At 40.7% G+C, this 24989-nt stretch overlaps 2 protein-coding genes across 4 annotated transcripts; both read right to left on the bottom strand.

Annotated features, from left to right (window-relative positions):
* Positions 1-1103: 1103 nt before the first annotated feature.
* On the bottom strand, positions 1104-11263 carry LOC135102350 (juvenile hormone esterase-like). Of its 2 annotated transcripts, XM_064007448.1 has the most exons (12): positions 10864-11263; positions 10333-10549; positions 9655-9864; positions 9162-9302; positions 8269-8431; positions 7507-7719; positions 5862-6052; positions 3286-3451; positions 2943-3124; positions 2635-2806; positions 2139-2334; positions 1104-1814 (listed from the first exon to the last, which is right to left on the bottom strand). In XM_064007448.1, exons 2-12 carry the CDS (start codon positions 10486-10488, stop codon positions 1601-1603), a joined length of 2004 nt encoding a protein of 667 aa, XP_063863518.1. In that variant the 5' UTR covers positions 10489-10549; positions 10864-11263; the 3' UTR covers positions 1104-1600. The 2 variants fall into 2 exon arrangements, with proteins under 2 accessions (XP_063863518.1, XP_063863520.1); XM_064007450.1 differs by lacking the exon at positions 10333-10549.
* A 90-nt stretch (positions 11264-11353) lies between these two features.
* On the bottom strand, positions 11354-24256 carry LOC135102352 (beta-alanyl-dopamine/carcinine hydrolase-like). 2 transcript variants are annotated; one of them, XM_064007454.1, is made up of 8 exons: positions 24109-24256; positions 20075-20172; positions 14874-15071; positions 14474-14587; positions 13169-13400; positions 12773-13010; positions 12290-12489; positions 11354-11761 (listed from the first exon to the last, which is right to left on the bottom strand). In XM_064007454.1, exons 2-8 carry the CDS (start codon positions 20159-20161, stop codon positions 11658-11660), a joined length of 1173 nt encoding a protein of 390 aa, XP_063863524.1. In that variant the 5' UTR covers positions 20162-20172; positions 24109-24256; the 3' UTR covers positions 11354-11657. The 2 variants fall into 2 exon arrangements, with proteins under 2 accessions (XP_063863524.1, XP_063863525.1); XM_064007455.1 differs by lacking the exon at positions 24109-24256 and adding an exon at positions 15199-15292 and having other exon boundaries at positions 20075-20160.
* Positions 24257-24989: the final 733 nt, after the last annotated feature.

Here is a 24989-nt window from a genome sequence, read left to right as displayed (position 1 = left end):
GATGATTAATGTAAGTGCAGGATACGAAAGATAAGTGTGCGTTACGAGGAAAAGTGTAGGATGGATGAAGGATGTGTCTAATTGGCGAAGGATGACTGAAGGATGTTTAATGTAACTGTAGGATGCGAAAGACAAATATAGGCAACGAAGATAAGGGTAGGATGAATGTAGATGTAGAATAAATGTAAGATGTTTAGGATAGGTGTAGGACGTTCAGGGTAAGTATAGGATGTCCAAGATGAGAGTATGATGTCGAGGATGAGTGTAAAATCAGTTTCAAACCAGTAGGACTCCAGCTTCTTCCATCAGAAAATCTCCAGACTCAACAGTTACACTCCGCCCACATAATCCAGCAGAGACCACGCGCTTCCTTTTGTTTCTCCTCCTCATAGATAAACACAAACTGCAGATTGAACAATACTTAAACACATAACAACGCGTTTCTACATTAGAATACAATAAACTACCATCTGTTACATCATTCACGTTATTAACTTGTGACTCATTTAGCTAGTATTTCATGACAACTACTGACTAAGCGCACTACTCAGCCCTTACATTCAGCTCACAGTGACTGGTGACTCACAGTTGACAGGAGACGTATGGTGAAAACTGGTTACTTAATTATTATGACGAGTGACTCAACTGACGCTGACTCGTTATTTAAGACTGATACGGGAAAATGGTGATTCACAGGTGGGACTAGTCGTTGTCTCTGTACTGGTGTTGCTTGGGGTTCATGAGCTGGACTGACTGATGACTTAGGATGATATTCTGAAACATTTTTGTCCGCACCTCCACTACTTTCACTACACCAGTTTTTAAGGGTGGTTTTATGGTTCTAGTGACAGATTAACATTATTCATTCATTATTAAAGGGATAAACACTCTTGAGAACCTGGCTAATTATCTCTGTGGCCTTTGAATATAGTTATGGTGAAAGAGCAAAGTGTTTCTGAATACAAGCCTTGATCGGGTAGCATAGGCTTGCAGGAATAATTGAAGATTTACCTTTTAAGTATCACCGTCTCACCATGTGTTCGTCATTACTTCATTAATGTTGCCCAGCACGTATTACGGTACTGTTAAAACTAGGCAATACATCATGTAAATAGTGTTTAATATCATATATTTATTACATATTTATTCACACTAGCACAGTTTCATCACATTGTTGATTACTTTTTCCATCACCACAAAGGAGAATAAAGAATATAAAAAGCAAGGATTTTGTTTAATAATACCATTCTACTACTACTACTACTACTACTACTACTACTACTATTAAGGTGTCTCGGGTGCACCTTGCCAGTTGTCAGTCTCGTAGTAAAGTTCATATTTGTGTTGTGATGTCGTTAATATTGACTCGGATGCACATCTCTGTTTCTCAAGTGGGCACTCGTGAAGAGAGTCAGTGCTAGGGACAGCTTCTCAATACTCAGGAACTGATATACTATTGAACAAATGAAGCGAGACACTATTAAGGCATAGTTTCCTTTTTCTAATTTCTTTTTTTTTCGTACAAATTTCCTTAAGGGAGAGGAAATACAAAAAGCTCTGAAGAAGGGACCGGAGGTAAGAATTGAAGAACTGAAGGGCGTCACAACTCATCCCGAAGAACATTGTGGTCGCGATTCTCATAGAGCGGCAGGTCATTCCAGAAGGACATTTGCTTTTCTCTGAGAGGATGGTCCTGGGTTTCCATCTCGGGGTCGATCTGCATGTAATAGAACGTGCCGCTCATGTACGGCTCCCACCACGCACCCCACGGCGATAAGTCGTCTGGCCAGTCCTTCATTATGGGCGTCGGGTCGCTGGGAGAGAGACGCGAATTTTAATCTGTTGTTGAGTGATGAGATTGTAAGTAAAAATTACAGATAAACGGTTGAAACACGAAGAACGAAAAGAAGAAAGAACACAAACTTTACACATTAAGGAATTATTTGATAGACGATGCTTGAGTGTTTAAAAACGGTTTTTGTTTCGTTGTTGAATTGCTTATGTGTGTAGAATTCTTATACATGGTTCTCTCTCTCTCTCTCTCTCTCTCTCTCTCTCTCTCTCTCTCTCTCTCTCTCTCTCTCTCTCTCTCACAAACACACACACACACACACACACACACACACACACACACTCACCCGCCCTTAATAAAGTTGGTCCACAGCATAATCATGTGCGTGGACACCCTAGATGCAAAGTCGGACCCAAAATCTTGCTTGTAGACAAAATCGAGTTTACTGGACGGGAAGAGGAAAAGCAGTTCATCCAGGAAGCTGACGCCCCACCCAAGAGCGTCACGAGTGTTCTGGAAGCGAGGGTTTGACGGGGCCGCTCCTGCAGGAGGCGGTGAAGAGGGAACATGTTACTTTTTAGGAGCACGTTTTCTAATTTATTTTATTATTTTGTTTACTTTTTACATTATGAAGGAGACTTGTCAAAGAGAATATATATATATATATATATATATATATATATATATATATATATATATATATATATATATATATATATATATATATATATATATATATATATATATATATATATACACTTGTATATAAAGTTCGCTTAGTTGCCACTTCCAAAGAAAGTGAAACAAAAAAATTCAAAATGGGTAAGCAATGTGCAACTCACCAAACAGCGAGGCGGTGGCTTCCTGTGGGGAGTCTTGATGTAGAATGTGAAGGAATGACTTTCGGCCAGTGTATGCCATCTCGTACCTGTAGCAGTGCCGTTCCCTAAGGTAGTAGGAGTGGTCCTTAGCTGCTTGGTCAGTAGGATATAGGAAGAAGCGGTCTGTCATCATCTGCAACAAAGACACAGTCCATTAGCAGAACATAGCGGGCTAATACTATAATGATGCCATCTCAAGGAAAGACACACTTCCTTGCCGTCCTCTTCTGCCCAGCGGGAAGCGTGACTTGACGAGCCACTAAACTCACCTCAACAAATTCAGCGGATGACTCCTCGCCAAATTTCTTCTTGCCAAGGTAGTGGTTGCGTATCTTGTTGGCCATGTCGACTGGGTCTTTGCAAGAGGTTTCTTTTAAGTCCAACAGAAGGGGACCATACTTTTCCCACTGTTTGTTGAGGTTTGCCGTCAGGCTGGGGTCCTTTAGGATGTCTGTTGCAGATCAGAGATAATACTTGATGGAAAAAGAGCATGTCTATTTTACATGATGTGAAGTCATTCCACAACACAATGTTTAGTTTTTATGTCTGTAACGCGCCATTTACACATCAGCTCTGAAGTCACTTGTGCCGAGGTACCCCAGGAAGCCTTACCTTGCACCCTGAAGGCTCCGTCATTCCTGTTGGTGCCGACCATCCAGGGCACGTGCAGGAACTGGCCGTGACGGATGAGGTGGTGCGGCTCGTCCGGCAGGAAAGCTTCGTCTCCTCGCCAAGTGTCAATCACGGGACCAAAGGGAAGAGGCTCCTCGTCCCACTCCTGCAAATACGTTCTTCAATGAAAGATGCTGAACTATGCCTCTACCTGCCGAATGGCTCTTAGCGCTTTTTTTTTAATATATAGAAAGTTAAAGGCAGCCGATCCCACTTCGCCAACTTTCCTTTACACGCTCGGGCAACAAGATGGGAATTTGTGAGGTCAGTCTGACGAGTGCATTAATTTTTGTTTCCTGTTTTTCAAAACGTATGCGCAGGCACGAGTATGTTGCTAGTTATTAAGAGGGCCGTAACTAAATAAAATTTGCCTGAGGATGCAAGTTAAATTTTGCTCTGATGCACAGTTTTGCTTAAGATATGACCCTCTCCAAACGAAATCACCAGATGGAAATACTCGGTGCTATTAGATCTAACGACTCAATTCTCTCTCTCTCTCTCTCTCTCTCTCTCTCTCTCTGAGTGCAATATTAAAGTTATATTTGGCGCTGGTCAGACCTCATTTAGACTACGCTGTGCAATTCTGGTCCCCACATTACAGGAAGGATATAGGTCTATTAGAATCAGTACAAAGGAGAATGACTAAAAGGATACAGGGGATGAGGAGTATTCCTTACGAGGCGAGACTGAAGCTGTTAAATTCACATTCTTTAGGGAGACGTAGGTTAAGAAGGGACCTGATAGAAGTCTTTTAAGTGGTATAAGGGTTATAATAAGAGGGACGCAAGCAAAATTCTTAGGATCAGCGACCAGGACAGAACAAAAATTCACGGGTTCAACCTTGAAAAATTTAGGTTTAAGAAAGAGATAGGAAGAAATTGGTTCTTAAATAGAGTGGTAGGTGAATGGAACGGACTCAGTAATCATGTTGTTAGTACTAAGACATTAGGAGCTTTAAAAGAAGATTAGAGAGGTTTATGGATGGGGATGATAGGTGGAAATAGGTAGGTATATTTCATACAGGGATTGCCACGAGTAAACCTGGTGGCTTCTTGCAGCTTCCATTATTTCTTATGTTCTTATGTTCTATCTTGCACGCCTGCTGCATCTATACATACATGGGTTTACTTAATTTTACATATTAACCAATGTACATTGACGTGTGAATGGAAGTGGTAGACTTACTCTGCCATGGTTTCTTCTCATATGCGATAATTACCACGTATAAATATGTTTTGAACTTTATTGTTAACCTGACCTACCATGATAACAGTACTATCTTGAGAGAGAGAGAGAGGAGAGAGAGAGAGAGAGAGAGAGAGAGATTCCTATACACCCAGTCGGCACTGTGATGGGGATATTGTGTTTATCAGTAGTGTGGAAAGTATTTCTAATCTTCATATGACTCAGCACTTATTGTAGTCAAATAATCACGAGTGTTGCGCAGCCAAACCACCACTTGTAGGAGCACTCAGCCAATCAGCAAGCGTGACAACGGATTTCGCCAATCAGCACTAGCGTCTCTCCCACCTCTGTCCTCCCAACTGCCCACCGCGCCTGCCGCCTGGCCGGGACGTGTTGGGTGCCTTGTGTATTTTCGCTTTGTACAGTGATATTGTGATTATTTCTTAATGACTGGTACTGATCGATCATTAGTGTCCAGTAAGGGCGATGGCAATGAGCCAAGATCACCGCCGAGGAAGGTGTAATTTATGTAGAATCCTTGGCCGCCACTTTCATGTGGTGTCAATGCGGTTACCAGTAAGAGTGGAAGATGGAGGTGAAGGAGCACGTTGCGATGGGGAAGCCTAAACTCATAGAAATGCGTGAAGGATTGCGGTGATGTCATGTTGGGTTTGAATGCCTGAAAGTGCTTGGATATGTAGAAAGCGGGTATTATATACAAAACACGATCGGTTATTTTCAATGCACGCGTGTGGCCCTACATTGATTGCTCTGCCATGTTGAAGTGTGGCAGGACATGCCTCGCGAAGTATGTGCCTTTGTGTGTTATGACGGAAAACACTAATATTTGTGAATTGTTAAGAGAAGTAAGTTTACAAATGTTACGAAGAGACGTCCTTAATGACCTTCAAGACACGAGAGGGCAACATGCTAGTGACCTGTGGAGGTTTGTCACGCAGCTCAAGGAAGGAGCAACGAAGCCTCATCAGTAAGTAAGGTAAGTGATATTTAATACCACACATGCTTGCGCCCCTCGCCCTCTCTCTCTCTCTCTCTCTCTCTCTCTCTCTCTCGGACACACTTATTAGTGACAACATTTTGCGAAGAGCTGTGTACTGTATTTTGGAAGTGAGATTAAATATTTAGGGATGAATGATGAGCAAGAGAAGGCAGGCAGGGAGAAGAATAAATCAATGAGGCAGACAGGATAAGAAGCGAGTGGAGGAAATGAAAGAGTAGCAAATGTAGAGAAAAATGAAGTATGGGTATAATGGGGTGGAATAGCAAGGGTGTCGTAGGATTCATGATGCACTCAGTATACTCGTACTTACGAAGAGCGACGGTATCTGCTTGTTGATGGCATCGGCCGAGATGGAGCGCAAGCAGCTAACAAGATCCTTGGAGCTGGGGGTGGTGCAGCCCAAGTGAAGGCCCAGCTTGAAGGCAAACCCGCGAGGCTTCCTAACGATGGCGTGAGGGCTGTATGCAGTGCCGCTCTGTGAGATCGCTCCTTGGATCAAAGCTGCGGCAAGACCAACGGTGACTTATCTTTTGTGAGCAAAATTAACATTGTTCAATGTCTCAAAAATTCAATTCCTCCATCTATCAACTCGACACAGCCTACCAGATAACTGTCCCTCTTCATCAGTGATACTCAACTTGTCCCTTTCTTCTACAGTGAGTATCCTCGGTCTGTCCTTTACTAATATTGTTATCTAAACTGGAAACTTCACATCTCATCTCTAGCTAAAATAGCTTCTATGAAGTTAGGTGTTCTGAGTCGTCTTCGCCTCACTCTATTCAAATACTAACTTTGTGCAGGGGCCTTAGCCGTCTATGTATGGAGTACGTTTCACATGTATGGTTGGGAGGGGAATTTCACCCATACAGCTCTTTTAGGCAGGGTGGAATCAAAAGCATTTCTTATCTTATCAACTCCTCTTTCTCTAACTGACTGTCTTCGGACTTATCTCATCGCCGCAATGTTGCATCTCTTGCTATTTTCTATCGATATTTTCACGCTAACACCTCTTCTGATCTTGTTAACTGCATGCCTCCCCTCATCCGGCGGCATCGCTGCTCAAAACCTTTCTCTCATGCTTATTCTGTCAGCCTCTAGTGCAAGAGGTAACCAGTATTATCAATCATTCCCTTTTCTGTTAAACTCTGGAACTCCCTGCTTGCTTCTGTATTTCCTCCTTCATATAACTTGAACTGTTTCATAAGGCAGGTTTCAAGACACTTGTCCTCCGTTTTTCGATAATCCTTTTGACTTTTCTTTGGGGAGTGGCACTCTAGTAGATTTTTTAACGTTTTTTGATGCCTTTGGCCAGTGCCCTTCTTATCTAAAGATAAATAAAACATACTTCCTTTACTTGTTTCGTTTCGATTTAAGCTTTTATGGCCTCGTTCTCAAACGTTTTGTTCTCTCATAAGCATATTTTTTAATGTCATATATATATGATTAGTCTGTTTCATATGTGTGTTTTTCCCTAAGATAGTGCAGAATCTTCGTAGGTTAGGTTAGGTTAGGTTAGGCACCGTCTCAGCCCTAACAGACTAGGGAAAGACTAGACAAAAAACAAAACAAACAGTGCAGAAACCTTCGTTACATTATCACTAGAATAATGAAAACGTCATAAAAAAACAAGCAGTAATTTCCACAACAATCTGTTAAAAGTAGTCGAGATACTTGAAACTTTTACATACATCGTCCAACACTGAATCTCTCTCTCCCTCTATGCTTTCCTCCATGATATAGAAAAATATCATATGTTTTGAATTATGATCTGCAAAGTAATGTAATAATCTAAATTAATGAGACTCGCGCTGAGGCACAGTTGTCTGTTAGCAATCATATTAATGAAAAAATTACACATTATTTGATATTCTCTTACATGTAAAGAAGCGAGAGAGAGAGAGAGAGAGAGAGAGAGAGAGAGAGAGAGAGAGAGAGAGAGAGAGAGAGAGACTTACCGGAATGATCGTTGTGGAGTGAGGCGCCGCGGGAGAGGGGTGACAGAAGCAGCAGGTGAGCGCTCATGCCACCGGCACCGGACCCCATCACAGTGATCGTGTCGTTCATACCGCCGAAGTAGCGCACGTTGTCCCGCACCCACTCCAAGGCGAGGATCTGGTCCATGAGGCCGTAGTTCCCCGGACTCTCCTCATCCTCAGTTGACAAGAATCCTGCAGTTTGTCAGAAAAGGAGGGAAGGGTCGCAAGGTATAAGATGCTTCAGTCTCACTCTCTCTCTCTCTCTCTCTCTCTCTCTCTCTCTCTCTCTCTCTCTCTCTCTCTCTCTCTCTCTCTTTGAAGATGACAAGATTACTGTTGGTTCTCTCCTCCTACACGGAGAGACTCTTGACTTACATAGGCGTCTAGTCTGCTATTGATGAATGGAGGTATTTTATTATATGGAAGCAGGGAAACCGACATTATCTTTCAGCCCGTGTGTGTGTGTGTGTGTGTGTGTGTGTGTGTCTGTATGTAATTTCTCAGCCGTAACTGTTATTTAGCGCACTTCAAACAGCAAGACCATTTGTGTTCTTTTAATGACGCAGGATTTTTGCTAACCTGTCACTGAAAACCTCAGTAACTTCTACTACATCCTACCAAAAATTAGTCGTGATCAAGCCTGAAATACGGACAAGTGTGTGTCTTTCTGTAGCTCGTAGGTTTATCGTTCGTTTGTTTTAATGTGTTAATTTATGAGTGATGTGGCAGGCGGCAACTCACCAAAGGGCCCTAGGCGATGGTTGAGAGTAACCACCGTAACATCTGATTCGATCATGTAGTCTGGCTGAAAGAGACCATCTCCCCCGCCCCCTGCCAGCCAGGTGCCGGCGTGGAGCAGCACGATCACCGGCTGGGTGTTAAGGTATTGTGGCGGCTGTGGGATCTGCCGGGGAGGAGAGAGAGGCTGTTAGCGACAGTAAGAGAGTAGGTTGTTTTGTGCGGTGGTGTAATGATGAAGGCCTGGTGGTAGAAGTGATCGGTCAATGAGTGACTGATCTGCGCTTCTACGTTTGGGGAGTGGCGGGCTAGGTTTCAGGTGTCCCTAACTGTGTAGTTACTGCTGCAAACGTATACAAGGGAACATTTTTCTCTCTAACATTGGTACGAGGTTAGATTTTATTATGCGATGGCTGGATAGTCAAGATCGACTTAACGGCACGGAACGTGTTAGACACCCTACCATTAGACCGTAGTGATCTCCGTGGGCTTCATTGGATCTTGACTGTCCGCCACAACAGTTACCAATTACCCAAGCTTTTGATATTCGGTTGAGATGCCCTGATGAGGAGGACCGGATAGTGATGTGTGAATTCATCGTGTGTCCAGAAACAGTAATTTCGTATCATAACCATTATCCAGTTTTCATTTATTTATTTATATATATATATATATATATATATATATATATATATATATATATATATATATATATATATATATATATATATATATATATATATATATATATATATATATATATATATATATATATATATATATATATATATATATATATATATATATATATATATATATATATTTATGTTTGGGATAAGTATTTTTTTCTTTATTACTTGATTTTAATTAACATTGCCTGCTTTGCTTGTCCTCACCATATTAGTGTAAACATTGAGGTAGAGGCAGTCCTCTTGTCCCACGGAGCCTCGGCCTCTCAGGGTGTCCCACTGCAGGCAAGGTGGAGATTCCCCAGTAGCGTTGAAGGGCTGGTGGTGTGGGCCGTAAGGAAAGGGTCTCTGTGAGGGAGGAAGCAAAGACGAGAAGACCTGTAAGGATGAAGATGAACAAGGACAAGAGATGCAGGATATACCTTGGCCTTGGATATGAATGCACTTTACACGTTTATTAATTAAGTGCAAGATCACACATCTGTGGGTGTCATAATATTCTCTCTCTCTCTCTCTCTCTCTCTCTCTCTCTCTCTCTCTCTCTCTCTCTCTCTCTCTCTCTCTGTCCTTCCGAAGGCAGAGAGACATTAATATTTCAATCGATCCATCCTGGATTCAAGCAGGAGACCAGTGGCACTAGTCATAGGCATCTAAGGCTCAGTAAGGTTAGATTAGGTTAGGTTAGGTCAAAACTGCTCACCCTGAATCTCAAGTCATCCAGGGGAGGCTTGGCGTAAGGAATCCCCGTAAAGGCGAACACCCTCCTCCCCTGGCGTGCCGAGATGTGCTCCTCCCCCAGAAACACACCCGACGGCGTCTCCACTCTAGGCTGCTCCCCACTCACGCCGCCCACCACTGACACCACCACCACTGCCACCATCACCAGCGTCATCGCCATTGGGTGGGGCTGCTGTAGAAAAAAAAAAAAAAAAATCAACAGTAGTAACGTACCAACAGCAGCAGCAGCAGCAGCAGTAACAACAGCAGCAGAAACAAGAACAACAACAACAAGCACCACAACAACAACAACAACAACAAAATTACTACTACTACTACTACTACTACTACTACTACTACTACTACTACTACTACTACTACTACTACTGCTAGTTTGCTACTACTACTACTATTACTACTACTACTACTACCACTTCTGCTACTACTACTACTACTACTACTATTACTACTCCGTACTACACATAGGAGAAACAAGACCAAAAACAAAAAAAAATAGTATTAGAAATGGCCATAGTGCAGACATTCATGGAGTAAATATTGATATTGTTATCTTGGCGGATAACGAAATGTTCTTCAGTGTGCACTCGAGATTATGTTATCTTTATTTATTTATTTTTTTTAAGATTGTAATGTTATTTACTTTTTTTCCAGCTGCCCCCATGTTGTATTTTTCGTGTTGTTTTTTCATAACATCAGCGGTGGCGCAGCATGTTGTGACTACGGTAGTATTTATTGATGTACGGAACTGGATTATAGTGACCTGTCCACCAACACGCCCTCCCTCGCGAACAGTCATCGTCCATTGAAGACTTGTTACTTGGCCTGGTGCTTGATGCTCCTTTCTTCAATCCCAAGTCCTTCAAAGTTTTAGAAAATTATGTAATGTGTATTTCCTCGATTTGTTCTATAGACGTGCACTACTAGTAAAAGGAAATATAGTGAAAATGTTTGTTGTTGTTGTTGTTGTTGTTGTGTTCCTACTACTACTACTACTACTACTATTATTTTTGCCACTACTACTACTACTTTTACCACCGCTACCACTATTTTTGCCACGAGCACTGCTACTACTACTACTACTACTACTACTACTACTACGCATACATATACAAGCCTCCGTCCGATTCATTGCCACACCTAGAAATTCAACAAACTGCCAGACCTTACGTACCTCACTCTTCGTTCTTCTTTAACAGAGACTCAAGCTTTTTTTTTTGCCCAGTTCTCTTATACAGTAACCGGCACAACCTCAATTACTGTTGTTCCTAGTCACGAAATAAGCACGATAGATAGCACAGTTCACTTCGTCGCGCTCCTCCGCCGTCCTCTCACACTCCCTTGTACCAGGCCCTAGTCCGCCCCGCTCAGACCATCGCTCGGGAAGGAGGATAAAATGAGTAAAGCCACGTCAGGTTCCTCCGTGGCCTGTCTCCTCGTGGGCCGCGTCAGCTGGCAAGGTTGGGTTGGTATTCGGCGCGACTTTCCTTATGTGCGCTAACAGTGCTTGAGCTTCCTGCGTGGACTGGATGTCGTGGCTTCTTGATCCTCGTGTAGGGAATGAGATAGGTGGTACTGGCGCACACACACACACACACACACCCATCTTTCAAATCGGTAGCTATACTCATACCTCGATCCATCCAAATGGAGATTAAAACACATTTCTTATTCTTAAATTAGTAATATATTACCTATAGGTACATTAACATCCTACGGACGTAGGTGTAGCAGATAGTGGAATGTTTTTTTTTTTTGTGAAAAGGTTATAGCTATTGAACTGATTATTATTATTATTATTATTATTATTATTATTATTATTATTATTATTATTATTATTATTATTATCATTATTATTATCATTATTATTGTTGTTGTTTTCTTGTTGTTGATATTATTAAGTATTACTGCTATTATGTATTACTTTTTCCCCTTTGTTAAAATAATTCTATAATACCAAGCGTGAACTTAGGTGCTCCAGGTGAAGAGGAGAGGAATTTCCAGCAGAGGATCGGCAGTGCGCGGGTTCCTCATCCATATGGTCCATGTCTTCTTGACTAAATCGAACACGCCTGAAATAAACACCATTAGAGAACTGGCCAAACTAGTCAGGTCAAGATGATCTCCCTACACACACACACACACACACACACACACACACACACTCATCAGACCAACAAACGACCGTAAGATGAATTCGTAACCTCGAGGGTGATAAACACGGACGCTCCCGCCTCAGCTCTGCGGGCCATCTCCATGTACAGGAGATGTAAACAACAACTGCCTCAGCTCCCGGCTCAGAGAGAGAGAGAGAGAGAGAGAGAGAGAGAGAGAGAGAGAGAGAGAGAGAGAGAGAGAGAGAGAGAGAGAGAGAGAGAGAGAGAGAGAGGTTGGGGATGTAGCAGTGGTGCCATTGGAGTGCAGAATGATGAGGAAAAGTGCAGTTGGAGACGAGGACAGTTTACCTTAGTGAAGTTTCTGTATTGTACTCTCTCTCTCTCTCTCTCTCTCTCTCTCTCTCTCTCTCTCTCTCTCTCTCTCTCTCTCTCTCTCTCTCTCTCTCTCTCTCTGAAAAAAAAAAAAAGTAAAGAAGGTCTCACCGAGGGCCACAGTCTTCGCGGGGTCCTTCTCGGAGCCCTCCCTGAAGAACGGAAACGTAGAATCTTCAGTGTCTGAGAGCAGCTCCAGCAAGTCATGACAGTTCTTTGGGGCGGGGAACTGGGAGGCGCGGGCATGTCGCAAGTTACTGCTCTCCATGCACTTACCATCTTCTTCCGTGATGTTGGTCAGGCGAAGGTATCTGCAGCACGTTAACGAACGATAAACTGAACACAGTATTATTTAAAAACAAAGCAATGGGCGTACGAATACTTGCAAAGAAATATGACGTTACAGTCTAGAATGACTCCATGCTGGCTGTAAGTATTTATTGTCGATTGATATTATACAGTTAGGGAACAGTTGGTCAAATGCTTATCAGGAACTTAAACACCAACTCATTCTCCATGGGTTTTGAAGGCAACAACAACAACAATAACAAGATCTGCAGTAGAAATAAAAACAGCAGCAGCAGCAGTACTTACTTGTTGGTATGCAGAAGGTGTTCCCCAAGGCTCAGAGTCACGATAGACAAAGGGGACTCATTGCAGTTTTCAGCGGGGCCTATTTCTACATTTTCAAATAAATAGTCACCGTCCTGGTGCATAAATACCATATTTACACTGAAGCCGTGTGCTGAGCCCGTCCCCTCGTCTCTCAGAATATCATGTGCTCCTCCTATAGTTTTGGCTGACAGAAGTGCCCGGCACAGGAAGTGGCGAGCTGCCCATACGTATAATGCATGGGTGAATAGGGGATTTATTCGACATGCATATATAAGTATTTTCACATTTCCATTTCAGAAAAAGAATCATCCTATAAGCAAGCCACAAGACTCCTCTCCGGCAAACATACGAGTAGCTGGTGCCACGAACACTTACGCGTCTTGGCGGCGAGAACCTTCCGGGGACAGATCACGTTGATAGAGAAGGTCAGGCCGTGGTGGTTGTAACCCATGCAGAATCCCGGCAAGTGTCCTGCATAACAAAGTGCTGTGAAGTTCTCATCCAGGGTGGCCTGCCTCCCTCTTGGCTTGTCATGGATGCGGGCGGAGACAATATACACGTAGTTGAGTAATTCCCCAAGTGCGTCCTCCGTGTGGCCCAGCAGTATCTGAGAGAGGGAAGAGGATGTCACTTTAGTGTAGCTTACGCTCAACTTACCTACGTTTCAGGGTTTTTAGGAGAGCTTTGGAGGCCTGTTGGGGGTTCGATTTATAATAGTTGGGTTTATTTATTTATTTATTTTTTCTTCAGCATTGTAGCGTTCTTGTATATTCGCATTATTGTGAAGCAGTGAAACACGAACCGCCGAAATTCGATAAGACATGTATTTGGATGAATTTTTAGGAGTGTTGAAAGTAGAAGTGCCGAAATGACATAAAAAAATTGTATATGGGATTGATTTGACCTCATCAGGACATTATTATTATTATTTTTTATTTTATTTTTTTGTATGTAGGAGGGACACAGGCCAAGGGCAACAAAAATCCAATAAAAAAAAAAAAAAGGCCCGCTGAGATGCCGATCACCGAATAGGGTCCAAAGCGGAATTAAAAAATCGAAGGATAAATGCCTTGAAATCTCCCTCTTGAAAGAATTCAAATCATAGGAAGGTGAAAATACAGAAGCAGGCAGGGAGTTCCAGAGTTGACAATGCTGTGCAGTGCTAGGATCCGTATAGCAGGAGGGGCGGTTGTATTAAATAAAGAGGAGAATGGTTAAAAAGATACAGAGGATGCGCAGTAGAGATTAAAGCTACTGAATTTATGTTCCTTAGAGTGGCATAGATTGAGAGGATCTAATAAGGGTATTTAATGGCATAAGGATATAACAAGAGTGAGGTAGACAAGGCCCTTAGAATTGGTAATTGGGATACTACTAAAAGTAATGGGTTCAGACTTGATCAAAGTAAAGAAAAAATGGTTCTCAAAACATAGTAGTGGATGACTGGAAACGACTCGGTAATCAGGTTGTTAGTCCTGAGTCAATAACGACCTTTAAAAAGATTAAATAAATCTATGGTTAGGTATGATTGGTGGATGCAGTAGGTAGATATGGTTTGACAGAACCTGCCACATATATGTAGGTCTGTTGTCTTCCCGCAACTTCCCTACGTGTTCTTGTGTTGTTAAGCTTAGAAAAAAAAAAAAAAATGCGTTGTTGTAGTGAAGTCCACACACTTACTTGTCCTTCTTTGTTGATGGAGAGTGAAGAACAACCGGTCGGGGTGTCGATGATCTCACCCAAGTCCAGGCCAGCTGCCATGAACACGGCGTCGTTTACGTGTAGCAGCATCAGCTGGACGGGGGCACGGTAATCTTATTTTGTTTATGGAGACTGTATGCAGAAATGTGTTTACTATAGAAATAAATTTGCACTCTAGAAAATTGCATTGCACATCCTTCCTGCAATTGTGCATTGTGTACTCTTTATTCAGTCTAGGTTTATTCTCTGTCTCGTGGCCCCTTGACCATGAAACATCCAAAAGTAATGGACGCGCAACTGAAGTGGAAGCAAGGCCATCAGTGCGTCTGAGTGCTACACGTTGGGGACAGTTGTGTCTGGTAACACCGGAATATCTTACCTGATGGAAGGGAACCTGCGCGCCATCTGCCGTGCCCTCCAGCTCCTTGACGTAGTGCGGGTAGTTCTCCGTAAGGCTTGCCAAGGTGCTATCGTAGGCGGCCCTCCCTTCCTTGGTTTCGTAAGCCGGAAGAAGTAATTTGTTGACTACCTTAGAGACTCCTAAATATTCCTGGATGAGGCTTCGGAAGGTACGTCCCTAAGGAGTCATCAAATATAAGACTGTGACTGCCGGAAAGAGCGTATATACAAGGTATAACACGAGTTTCTGCGGATATTGCCATAGATGAAAGTACAGATTGTTCTAAGTGGAAAATGTTACTTGCATATATGCATTTTGAGGCGTTGTTTGGCCGAGGCATGAAATTCAGGTGTGGTCTGGTAAAAGATACAACGGCCAGGCTAGGCAGGGATCTGAAACTGAATAATTCAGTCCTAATTTCTACAAGTTTTGGAGCTTTACAGTACCCATGACGAGACGAGTAACAACAACGGACCGATACCGATTACCGATAAACATTGCACAATAATAATAATATAGATGTAATAAACGACAAAACAATAGGTTGCCTGGGCAGGGAGTAGAAGGCAGCGAGGCTAGCAACAAATCGAAGCAGCGAGGCTAGCAGCAAATCAGCTGAATGTTAGTCAGGTCACACAGTTTCCTTCGGAGAAAGTGACAATGAATACGTTCAGATTGTATTTCATAACTTAATTAAAGGAATGTGTTGTATGTGGAAATGGTGTTTCTCCGCCACGGTTACCCGCCTGGGACTCCCATTTTATCTTGAATTTCACTTGAATTTCATACCATGGCTAAACTACGTATTAAAACGCACATGTGCATAGAACACTTTTGACTTAAAATAACCTTTACTTTCACCTTTGGTAATATCCACAGGAACTCGTGTCACACCCTGTGTGTGTGTGTTTATATATATATATATATATATATATATATATATATATATATATATATATATATATATATATATATATATATATATATATATATATATATATATATATATATATATATATATATATATATATATATATACTTTTTTTATGTAGGAGGGACACCGGCCAAGGGCAACAAAAATTGAAGGATAAGTGTCTTGAAATCTCTCTTGAAGGAATTCAAGTCATAGGAAAGTGGAAATACAGAAGCAGGCAGGGAGTTCCAGAGTTTACCAGAGAAAGGGATGAATGACTGAGAATACTGGTTAACTCATGCATTAGAGAGGTGGACAGAACAGGGGTGAGAGAAATAAGTCTTGTGCAGCGAGGCCGCGGAAGGAGGGGAGGAATGCAGTTAGCAAGACAAGAAGAGCAGTTAGCATGAAAGTAGTAGTAGGAGATAGCTAAAGATGCAACATTGCGGCGATGAGAAAGAGGCTGAAGACAGGCAATTAGAGGAGAGGAGTTGATGAGACGAAAAGCTTTTGATTCCACCCTGTCTAAAAGAGCGGTATGAATGGAATCCCCACAGACATGTGAAACATGCTCCATACATGGACGGATAAGGCTCCTATATAGAGTTAGCAGCTGGAGGGGGGGTTGAGAAAAACTGGCGGAAACGTCTCAGAACGCTTAACTTCATAGAAGCTGTTTTAGATAGAAATGAGATGTGAAGTTTCCATTTTAGGTTATAAGAAAAGGACAGACCGAGGATGTTCAGTGTAGAAGAAGAGAACAGTTGAGTGTCATTGAAGAAGAGAAAATAGTTGTCTGGAAGGTTGTGTCGAGTTGATATATGGAGGAATTGAGTTTTTGTGGCATTGAACAATACCAGATTTGCTCTGCTCCAATCAGAAATTTTAGAAAGATCAGAAGTCAGGCGTTTTGTGGCTTCCCTGCGTGAACTGTTTACCTCCTTGAAGGGTTGGACGTCAATGAAAAGACGTGGAAAGTCCAGGGTGGTATCATCAACGTAGGAGTGGATAGGACAAGAAGTTTGGCTTAGAAAATCATTGATGAATAATAGAAAGAGATTGGGTGATAGGACAGAACACTAAGGAACACCACTATTAATAGATTTATAGATTTAGGAGAAGAACAGTGACCATCTACCACAGCAGCAACAGAACGGTCAGAAAGGAAACTTGAGAAGAAGATACAGAGAGAAGGATAGAAGCCGTAGGAGGGTAGTTTGGAAATCAAAGGTTTGTGCCAGACTCTGTCAAAAGCTTTTGGTATGTGAAAGGCAACAGCAAAAGTTTCACCAAAATCTCTAAAAGAGGATGACCAAAACTCAGTAAGGAAAGCCAGATCACCAGTATATATATATATATATATATATATATATATATATATATATATATATATATATATATATATATATATATATATATATATATATATATATATATATATATATATATATATATATATATATATATATATATATATTATATAGAATAGCTTCGTCTTTTTTAATTACTTTATCATCACGTCCATACCATACCATACCATACTATGGGATTACTTAGCTGAGGGGTTGTGCTTAGTGCGGGGAACGTCATCTTTGATCCCTGCCATGAAATGTCTTTTATCTCAGTCTCTCACGAACTGCTGGTATTCGACACACTCCCCACCCCCGCCCCACTCGCCTAGTAGATGCTCTCATCCCCGTCCTTCCTACCGCCGTCAAAGAGCGTCCGATCCAAGGAAGCCACATCTGGCGTTCCATAAACCTTTCCTTAAGACAGGCCAATGAATGTAAAAATGTGTGACAAGGAAGCTGAGCGGTTCCCTTACGGGAAAGATAAAGGATATAACACTGACGGATTAAGAGACTGAAAACTGTCGATTTGGTATTTTGATAAGCTGGGATCATATCTAAAGATTGTCCATAGTAAGTTTTGAAGCACGCACTGTGTTGCGGCCCATCCACACTGGTTTGTGGTGTGTGCCGTGTTGCTGGTGGCGTGGAAAAAATACGGCGGTACCTGGCCAATCGTGTCGTCTTGACTGACACCTTTTTTTAGTGATATTTTTTTTTTTTTTTATGACGTTGAGTAGCTTTATGGTGGGTGGCGGTGCTTTCCCGTTTGTAGTATCATCTCTTCCTCCGTTCATCCCTCCACTGTTTCTCAAGAACCTTCATAAATGCTGAGGTTTCTATTGAGTAAAGGACTACTCGTATTTGAAAGTCTGTTAAGTATGCCTTAGTGTATTCTGTATATTTTTGCATTACTTAATTATTGACCGTTTATACCACTAATTAATCACTGACATGCATTAGGTCAGCTACTGAATAGCCTTTAAACTTACACTTGATATTTCACTTCGCACCTTGTAGTTCCTCGAGCAACGTTCAGGATCATCTTAACCGTAATCGCCGCACGCTAAGGTGACCTATAGAAGTCCCGTCGCCTGCCTCCTCCACCTTTTGGCGGGGCAGTTGGTGAATACAATTAATTACAAAAAATGTCAGTAGGAAAATAATGATAGTATCAAAGTATTAATCCAGAAAAGAAAATGTTTCAATAAATGAATTTGCATCATCGATATCTCAAGGCAGGGATGAAAATAACTTTGCAGCCAAACTTGATAAAATAAAGACAAGCTAAAGCTCAGTCAAATATCGTAAAGATTATATTACTTTATTGTTTGCAATAACTGTGTCGCGAAAATAATTTTTATAAGTTGCGAAACACTACAGTGCCTTTAAACTTGACAGATGCCATTGATGGACATGTCACTTACTGATGAGCAGCGAGTGCGTGAGGACAATGTGTGTTCTTTTCAGGGATCCATAAGGCTGAGTGGCATCGAGTGAGGACAGATGAGGAGGGGGAGGGAAGATCGCTAGCCTCGCTCCTCCCGCCCCGTTCTCAGTCATCACGACATATGACGTGCATTTACAGTGCTGATTATGGTAAATTTACTATAATCGACGTGGGGTCGACGTGGGGCCCCCGAATGGCTGGGCCTCGTTCGGCAGGTCTGAGTTGCTAGTTCCGTATTTTCCTTGCAGTGTCACCAGGTTCTCTCTCTCTCTCTCTCTCTCTCTCTCTCTCTCTCTCTCTCTCTCTCTCTCTCTCTCTCTCTCTCTCCAGATAAGATATATGATCACTTACGTCGCTAAATATACAGTCTCTCTCTCTCTCTCTCTCTCTCTCTCTCTCTCTCTCTCTCTCTCTCTCTCTCTCTCTCTCTCTCTCTCTCTCTCTCTCTCTCTCAAGACAAAATATATGATCCAGCCGGAGACCCCACGTCGACACTAGTGCCCTGATGATTACATCTATAGTTCTTTATTGTCCTTATGTCCTGTTACGTATCGGCAAACTACGTACGTCCTTCAATACTATTTGTCTCATTATAAGGCACTGTAATGTTCCATAACATCACAGACAATACCTTATAACAGGAGCAGTGTTCCATACATGTACGGATAAAGCCTCATTGAAGACCAGTGTTTCTTAACCTCGGGTGCTAACACCCCCATGGCGGTGGTGAAATAAATGCTGCATACTGCATGTGGCAGTACAATGTCAGTGTTCCTTGGAAGTGATACAAAAGTTTGAAAAGTAAACTTTTTAACGAGCATGTACTTTTTACATGATAAACATTAATCACATTTTCAACAGTTAATGCATTTTAGCATGGTGATGAAAAACACCAAATTTGTACAGACATTACGCAATTTGGTGGGAAGCCTGTCACTAAGTTTTTTTGGTATATGTTAGTGGATATTAGTACAACTGTACCTGTCTATAGCAGTTTAGCCCTTCTGATTATTGGAATGTGCAAGTCTTTTCACCATGGCAAGGTAGTGTTCCAGTCGATATATATATATATATATATATATATATATATATATATATATATATATATATATATATATATATATATATATATATATATATATATATATATATATATATATATATATATATATATATATATATATATATATATATATATATATAAAGCATTTCAGTGGGCTTTTTTTTTATTGGATTTTTGTTGTCCTTGGCCAGTGTCCCTCCTACATTAAAAAAAAAAAAAAAAAAAAAAAAAAAAATATATATATATATATATATATATATATATATATATATATATATATATATATATATATATATATATATATATATATATATATATATATATATATATATATATATATATATATATATATACACAATGTGGTTAGCAGGATACAGGAGTTACACAACGCAGTGTCACACTTACCACGTCAAAGCCAACCTCGTAGTGGGTCCCGCTGGTGTAAATGATGGGGATGGCGTTGCGTCGCCCGATGTCCAAGGATGAGCTCATTTCGGTGTGAACTGAGGAATACAAGTGAGCAACCGAGCAGAGAAATTAGTTGTTCCAAATACTATCGCGTTTCACGATAACCTGGGAAGTCACATTCATATAGATAACAGTATCAAGTGTTGAGATCGAATTGGAAGGTAAAAATTGGCGAAAAAACGCTGTTAATGAAAAAAAAAAAAAGTTTTCATATAGTAAACCCTCACTGAATCGGATCAATTGGGCTACAACCCCCTGTCCGGTTGTACGAATGTCCGAGTTATCCGAAAATATAAATATGATGCATATGACCGGCCATGTGCACACCTGCCCTCAATAAAATCGTGGTGCCACTCGTACATCTTTGTATACCAGCACTTAATAAAATATTTTACAAATAATTGATATTTTATTGTAAAAAAAAAAAAAAGCCTGATAATGCACAATTATCTGAAGTAAAGTACAGCATAACCGTAATGAATGCAAGAACTCACCACCGAGCAGTACGTAGTATCAGTAGAATCAGTGCGAAGTATCAAGAAGCCATATAGTGATGGAATTACTGACTGAAAACAGTCCCAAAAAGCATTTAGGCTATTCGAGATATAAATATCCGAGTTAGAGAGGGTTTACTACTTATTGCCTATGAGTACAGCGTTTCACAGTTATCCGGAAGATCCCAGTTGCAAATACCGCTCTATCCCGTTCTCATTCCCGTCCCTCCAAAAAAAGTAGATAAACTATAGTGCTTGAGACTGAAAGGATGATTCCCAGACATGAGCACTGCTTCCTGCATGGCCAGCGCTGGAGCTCAAGCTGTGGAAAAGACCAACCACCGTAGTTCATAAACGGACCTGTCATTCGTCTAGTTTGTCTGGTATCAGCATCACACATTACAGCACGAAGAATTATAGTTGTATTCTTTTGTCACTTTCGCTTATATTCTGTGTATTTACTTCCTAGTGTATTGTTGTTATGTAGCGCAGTTTGTGGTGACTGAAGGTGGTGGTGGTCAAGTTTGATATAATCGTGATGATGTATTTAATTTGTATTCATTTAACAAATTACTTGTGGTTCGAACATGTATTTAGATGGAATATTGACGGGAAACGGGATTCAGGCAGGGATAAAGGCACGAAGGCGAGGCAGAGTGGTGAGCAAGCCGCCACCTGCTGCGTCACGGCGTGCGTAGTGATCGTCTGCGCGATACAAGTAGTTGGATGGTTACATTGTGGTGGTTACATTTACCGTGCCGTGTTTTCGCTGTGGTAATTATAATAGCTTGTTGGGTTGTGATCCTCAGGTATTCGCGGTAACAACTTGATATTTTTACCACTTGTTACATGTCATGATACTGAGTCGTCAGCTTTTTGGTTTTGTGTTCTTTTATGTAGTCATGACTATCTGTTGTTCCCTGTCTAGCTACTGGGTGGAACAAATGGACATCGGCTTGCTTCTTTGATAAGCTTTCTTTTTTTCTTTTTTTTTAATCTCTCTCTGTCCTTGAACATCACATCAGCGACAGTTGTTTTATGCTGTACTAGTATTTCTTATCTGTCTGTCTGTCTGTCCGTCTGTATGTCTGTCTTTGCGGATGTTCCAATGTTAATTTATTGATGCCCTCTCTCTCTCTCTCTCTCTCTCTCTCTCTCTCTCTCTCTCTCTCTCTCTCTCTCTCTCTCTCTCTCGTGTGTGTGTGTGTGTTTGGTTTAAACAGTGGAAATAAATAATGCGTGAGGTACTCTAGGTGTAAATGGAATGACTAATGAAAGATCTCTCTCTCTCTCGTGTGTGTGTGTGTGTGTTTGGTTTAAACAGTGGAAATAAATAATGCGTGAGGTACTCTAGGTGTAAATGGAATGACTAATGAAAGATGTAAAGCAATGAGAGAGAGAGAGAGAGAGAGAGAGAGAGAGAGAGAGAGAGAGAGAGAGAGAGAGAGAGAGAGAGAGAGAGAGCTCACGGGACCCTGTTAGTTGTACCACCATGTATAAATCCTAAGGTAATTTCAATAAACTTTAGTTCTGCGATTTCTACATGGTGTGTAAACATCTCAGAAGCAGGAACACTTGCCCAGAATACTTATTTATTTATTTATTCATTCATTTATTCATTCCTAGTTTGCCTGTCACGTCTGTAAAACCTGTAAAGTCTGCTCAATGTGGCCGATAGCGACGCATGCACGCACCAAGAACCTGGACGCCATCTGTTGTTACTAAAAAAAAAAAAAAAAAAAAAAAAAAAAAATAGCGCACGAATTTGCCATGCGATTTTCAGTTCATTCATAAGTTCATTCACGATCGCCTCATTGCATCGCAAACTGAGATGCTGCGGAAATAACATCGTAGAGCGACAGATTCTTCCATTAAAGTCGGCGATGTAGTCTTCGCCAGAGTTCACGATCGTAACTCTAAATTAGATCCATTGTTCTTTGGGCCACACTGTGTAATTGATTCTCTCCATGGCCACAAAGTAAAAAAAATTCAAGATCTCAAAACCTTAGTAGAACAGATCGTCCATGTCAATCATATGAAGCGTGTGAACAAGGGATTTGATGACGAGTGTGCACATCGGGTATCATTAAGTTCTGATTTAACAGACCCTTCAAGCGACTTAGCATAACCACACACACACACCTTCTTCTTGCAGACTAAAACTTTGTTCCCATTCCAAGGTTTAATCATCCAGTTTCAATATCATGTATGTATGTGTATATTTCTCTTTACTTATGTGTTGCACATGTATTATATTATCTTATCATGTCTGTATGTTATTATTAAGGTTCTCGTTCCGCACTCTCTCTCTCTGATGTCATGTATCGTCTGTTAATTGCTCCCATCCTACTGTTCTCTTTATTGCTATGTCCAAATGCAAGGACGCATTTTTCGGGGGGAAAAAGCAACTTTATCAGTCTCAGCAATTTTATATATTTATATATATATATATATATATATATATATATATATATATATATATATATATATATATATATATATATATATATATATATATATATATATACGAGTATATATATATCATTTCATATATCCATCACATATGCGACGTGTTCATATATTTATTCCACGTGTGCCCATGGCTGGCCAGTATATTCTATTTTTAACTTTTCTCCTCCTTCTCCACCTCTCAAAGGAATTTCACATCCATTTCCAGTCCTTAAACGTGTTCGCTCTGAGTCTTTCCTTCTTGGTTCTTGGCTAAAATAACGAGCTCTCCAAATGGCCCTTTTACCTCATTTCCTGGCATCTCATTGGTCATTTCTTCAACCCAAAATCTAAAACGTGATCCACTTAGCTCAGATAAATATAGCTCGCATGGTAGTCTCAATTCGAACAACTAAACTAAATTTAACTAACGAAAAGGGCAAGGCGGTTTGCTCGCTAACTTTTAATCCTTCCCCCATACTTTATATTTCATCCACCCTGTACTTCCCCACTTTATCTTCTTTCATTCCAACTGTCTATCTTCATTATCATCATCATCATCTCACTCCCAGTCAGTCTCAGTCCCGGTCAGCGCTCAGTCAGTCAGTCACAGTCCGAGTCAGTCACGAGCAGTCAGTCTTGGTCTCTCACTCAGTTCCGCTCAGTCACATTCAGTCTTGAGAGACGCTGCTCAGTCATTTTTTCATACCACTTCAGAGAGAGAGAGAGAGAGAGAGAGAGAGAGACAGTGATAGTAGCTGTAGTCAAGCAGGAAACAAGTGGTGAGCATCAATCCTGTTCCTTCACCGAACAATATTCGATATATGAAAACCCCTTAAAAGAATACATACATACTGAAAAAAAATAAATAAAATAAATAATATATATATATATATATATATATATATATATATATATATATATATATATATATATATATATATATATATATATATATATATATATATATATATATATATATATATATATATATATATATATATATATATATATATATATATTACCTACTTGATTTTGGGTCGATGCAGGCTCACCTCACCTCTCCTGCAGCTGTGTCAACACTGCACTGACTAAAGAATCCTTGGTGAGGTCTGAGCGAGTGTGTGTGTGTGTGTGTGTGTGTGTGTGTGTGTGTGTGTGTGAATATGTGAATATGTGTGTGTGTGTGTGTGTGTGTGTGTGTGTGTGAATATGTGAATATGTGTGTGTGTGTGTGTGTGTGTGTGTGTGTGTGTGTGTGTGTGTTATTCCCAGTGCGACCAGTGCGCAAAGGACATACCACTAACATTACTTCAGGCTCACATCCACTTCTCGGTGCATCCGCATGACAGTGCAAGAGCTCACTGACCCAGTGTGCACATCTACCTATCCCTGCTACCACAAAGGATCGTCACTACATAAGGCTTAGGCTCCTTCGCTGGCAATAACTATGAATAAGTGCGACTATGGATGCTGAGTGCCGATGTGCGATGACGCTGAGGTAATGAAATGGAACATATTTTGTGACTCAGCAGTAGATTTGAACATTTTGTTGGTATGGCCTTAACTAAAGTACCCTAGTGTGTGTGTGTGTGTGTGTGTGTGATGATCTCAAAATAACCTGGTAATGCAGATATAGATTTCAGACTGTCGCTAGTATATATATATATATATATATATATATATATATATATATATATATATATATATATATATATATATATATATATATATATATATATATATATATATATATATATATATATATACGTACTATATACATACATGTACATGCAATAATTTATATGATATAGATAACTATCGTCTACGGCGTATGCAGCAGTTGCCTGAAGGTCACAACACGGTGATACGAAGCTTTGCAAGTTTTACTCCAAAGTCTATCAGAAGCT

This window comes from Scylla paramamosain, chromosome 7 (assembly GCF_035594125.1).
Source record: "Scylla paramamosain isolate STU-SP2022 chromosome 7, ASM3559412v1, whole genome shotgun sequence".
Classification (NCBI taxonomy): domain Eukaryota; kingdom Metazoa; phylum Arthropoda; class Malacostraca; order Decapoda; family Portunidae; genus Scylla; species Scylla paramamosain.
This window is presented reverse-complemented; position numbering and strand designations above follow the sequence as displayed.

Excerpts from the sequence above, each read along its gene's own strand:
- LOC135102350 (XM_064007448.1), bottom strand. The coding sequence starts at position 10,488 with ATGACTGTTCGCGAGGGAGGGCGTGTTGGTGGACAGGTCACTATAATC. Across the intron at positions 6,053-7,506 it reads ACTCCACAACGATCATTCCG|CTTTGATCCAAGGAGCGATC; the intron begins GTAAGTCTCTCT and ends GTCTTGCCGCAG. Across the intron at positions 3,125-3,285 it reads CGGAGCCTTCAGGGTGCAAG|ACATCCTAAAGGACCCCAGC; the intron begins GTAAGGCTTCCT and ends GATCTGCAACAG.
- LOC135102352 (XM_064007454.1), bottom strand. The coding sequence starts at position 20,161 with ATGAGCTCATCCTTGGACATCGGGCGACGCAACGCCATCCCCATCATT. Across the intron at positions 13,401-14,473 it reads CCATCAACAAAGAAGGACAA|ATACTGCTGGGCCACACGGA; the intron begins GTAAGTGTGTGG and ends TCCCTCTCTCAG. Across the intron at positions 13,011-13,168 it reads GGTTCTCGCCGCCAAGACGC|CTCGCCACTTCCTGTGCCGG; the intron begins GTAAGTGTTCGT and ends ACGTATGGGCAG.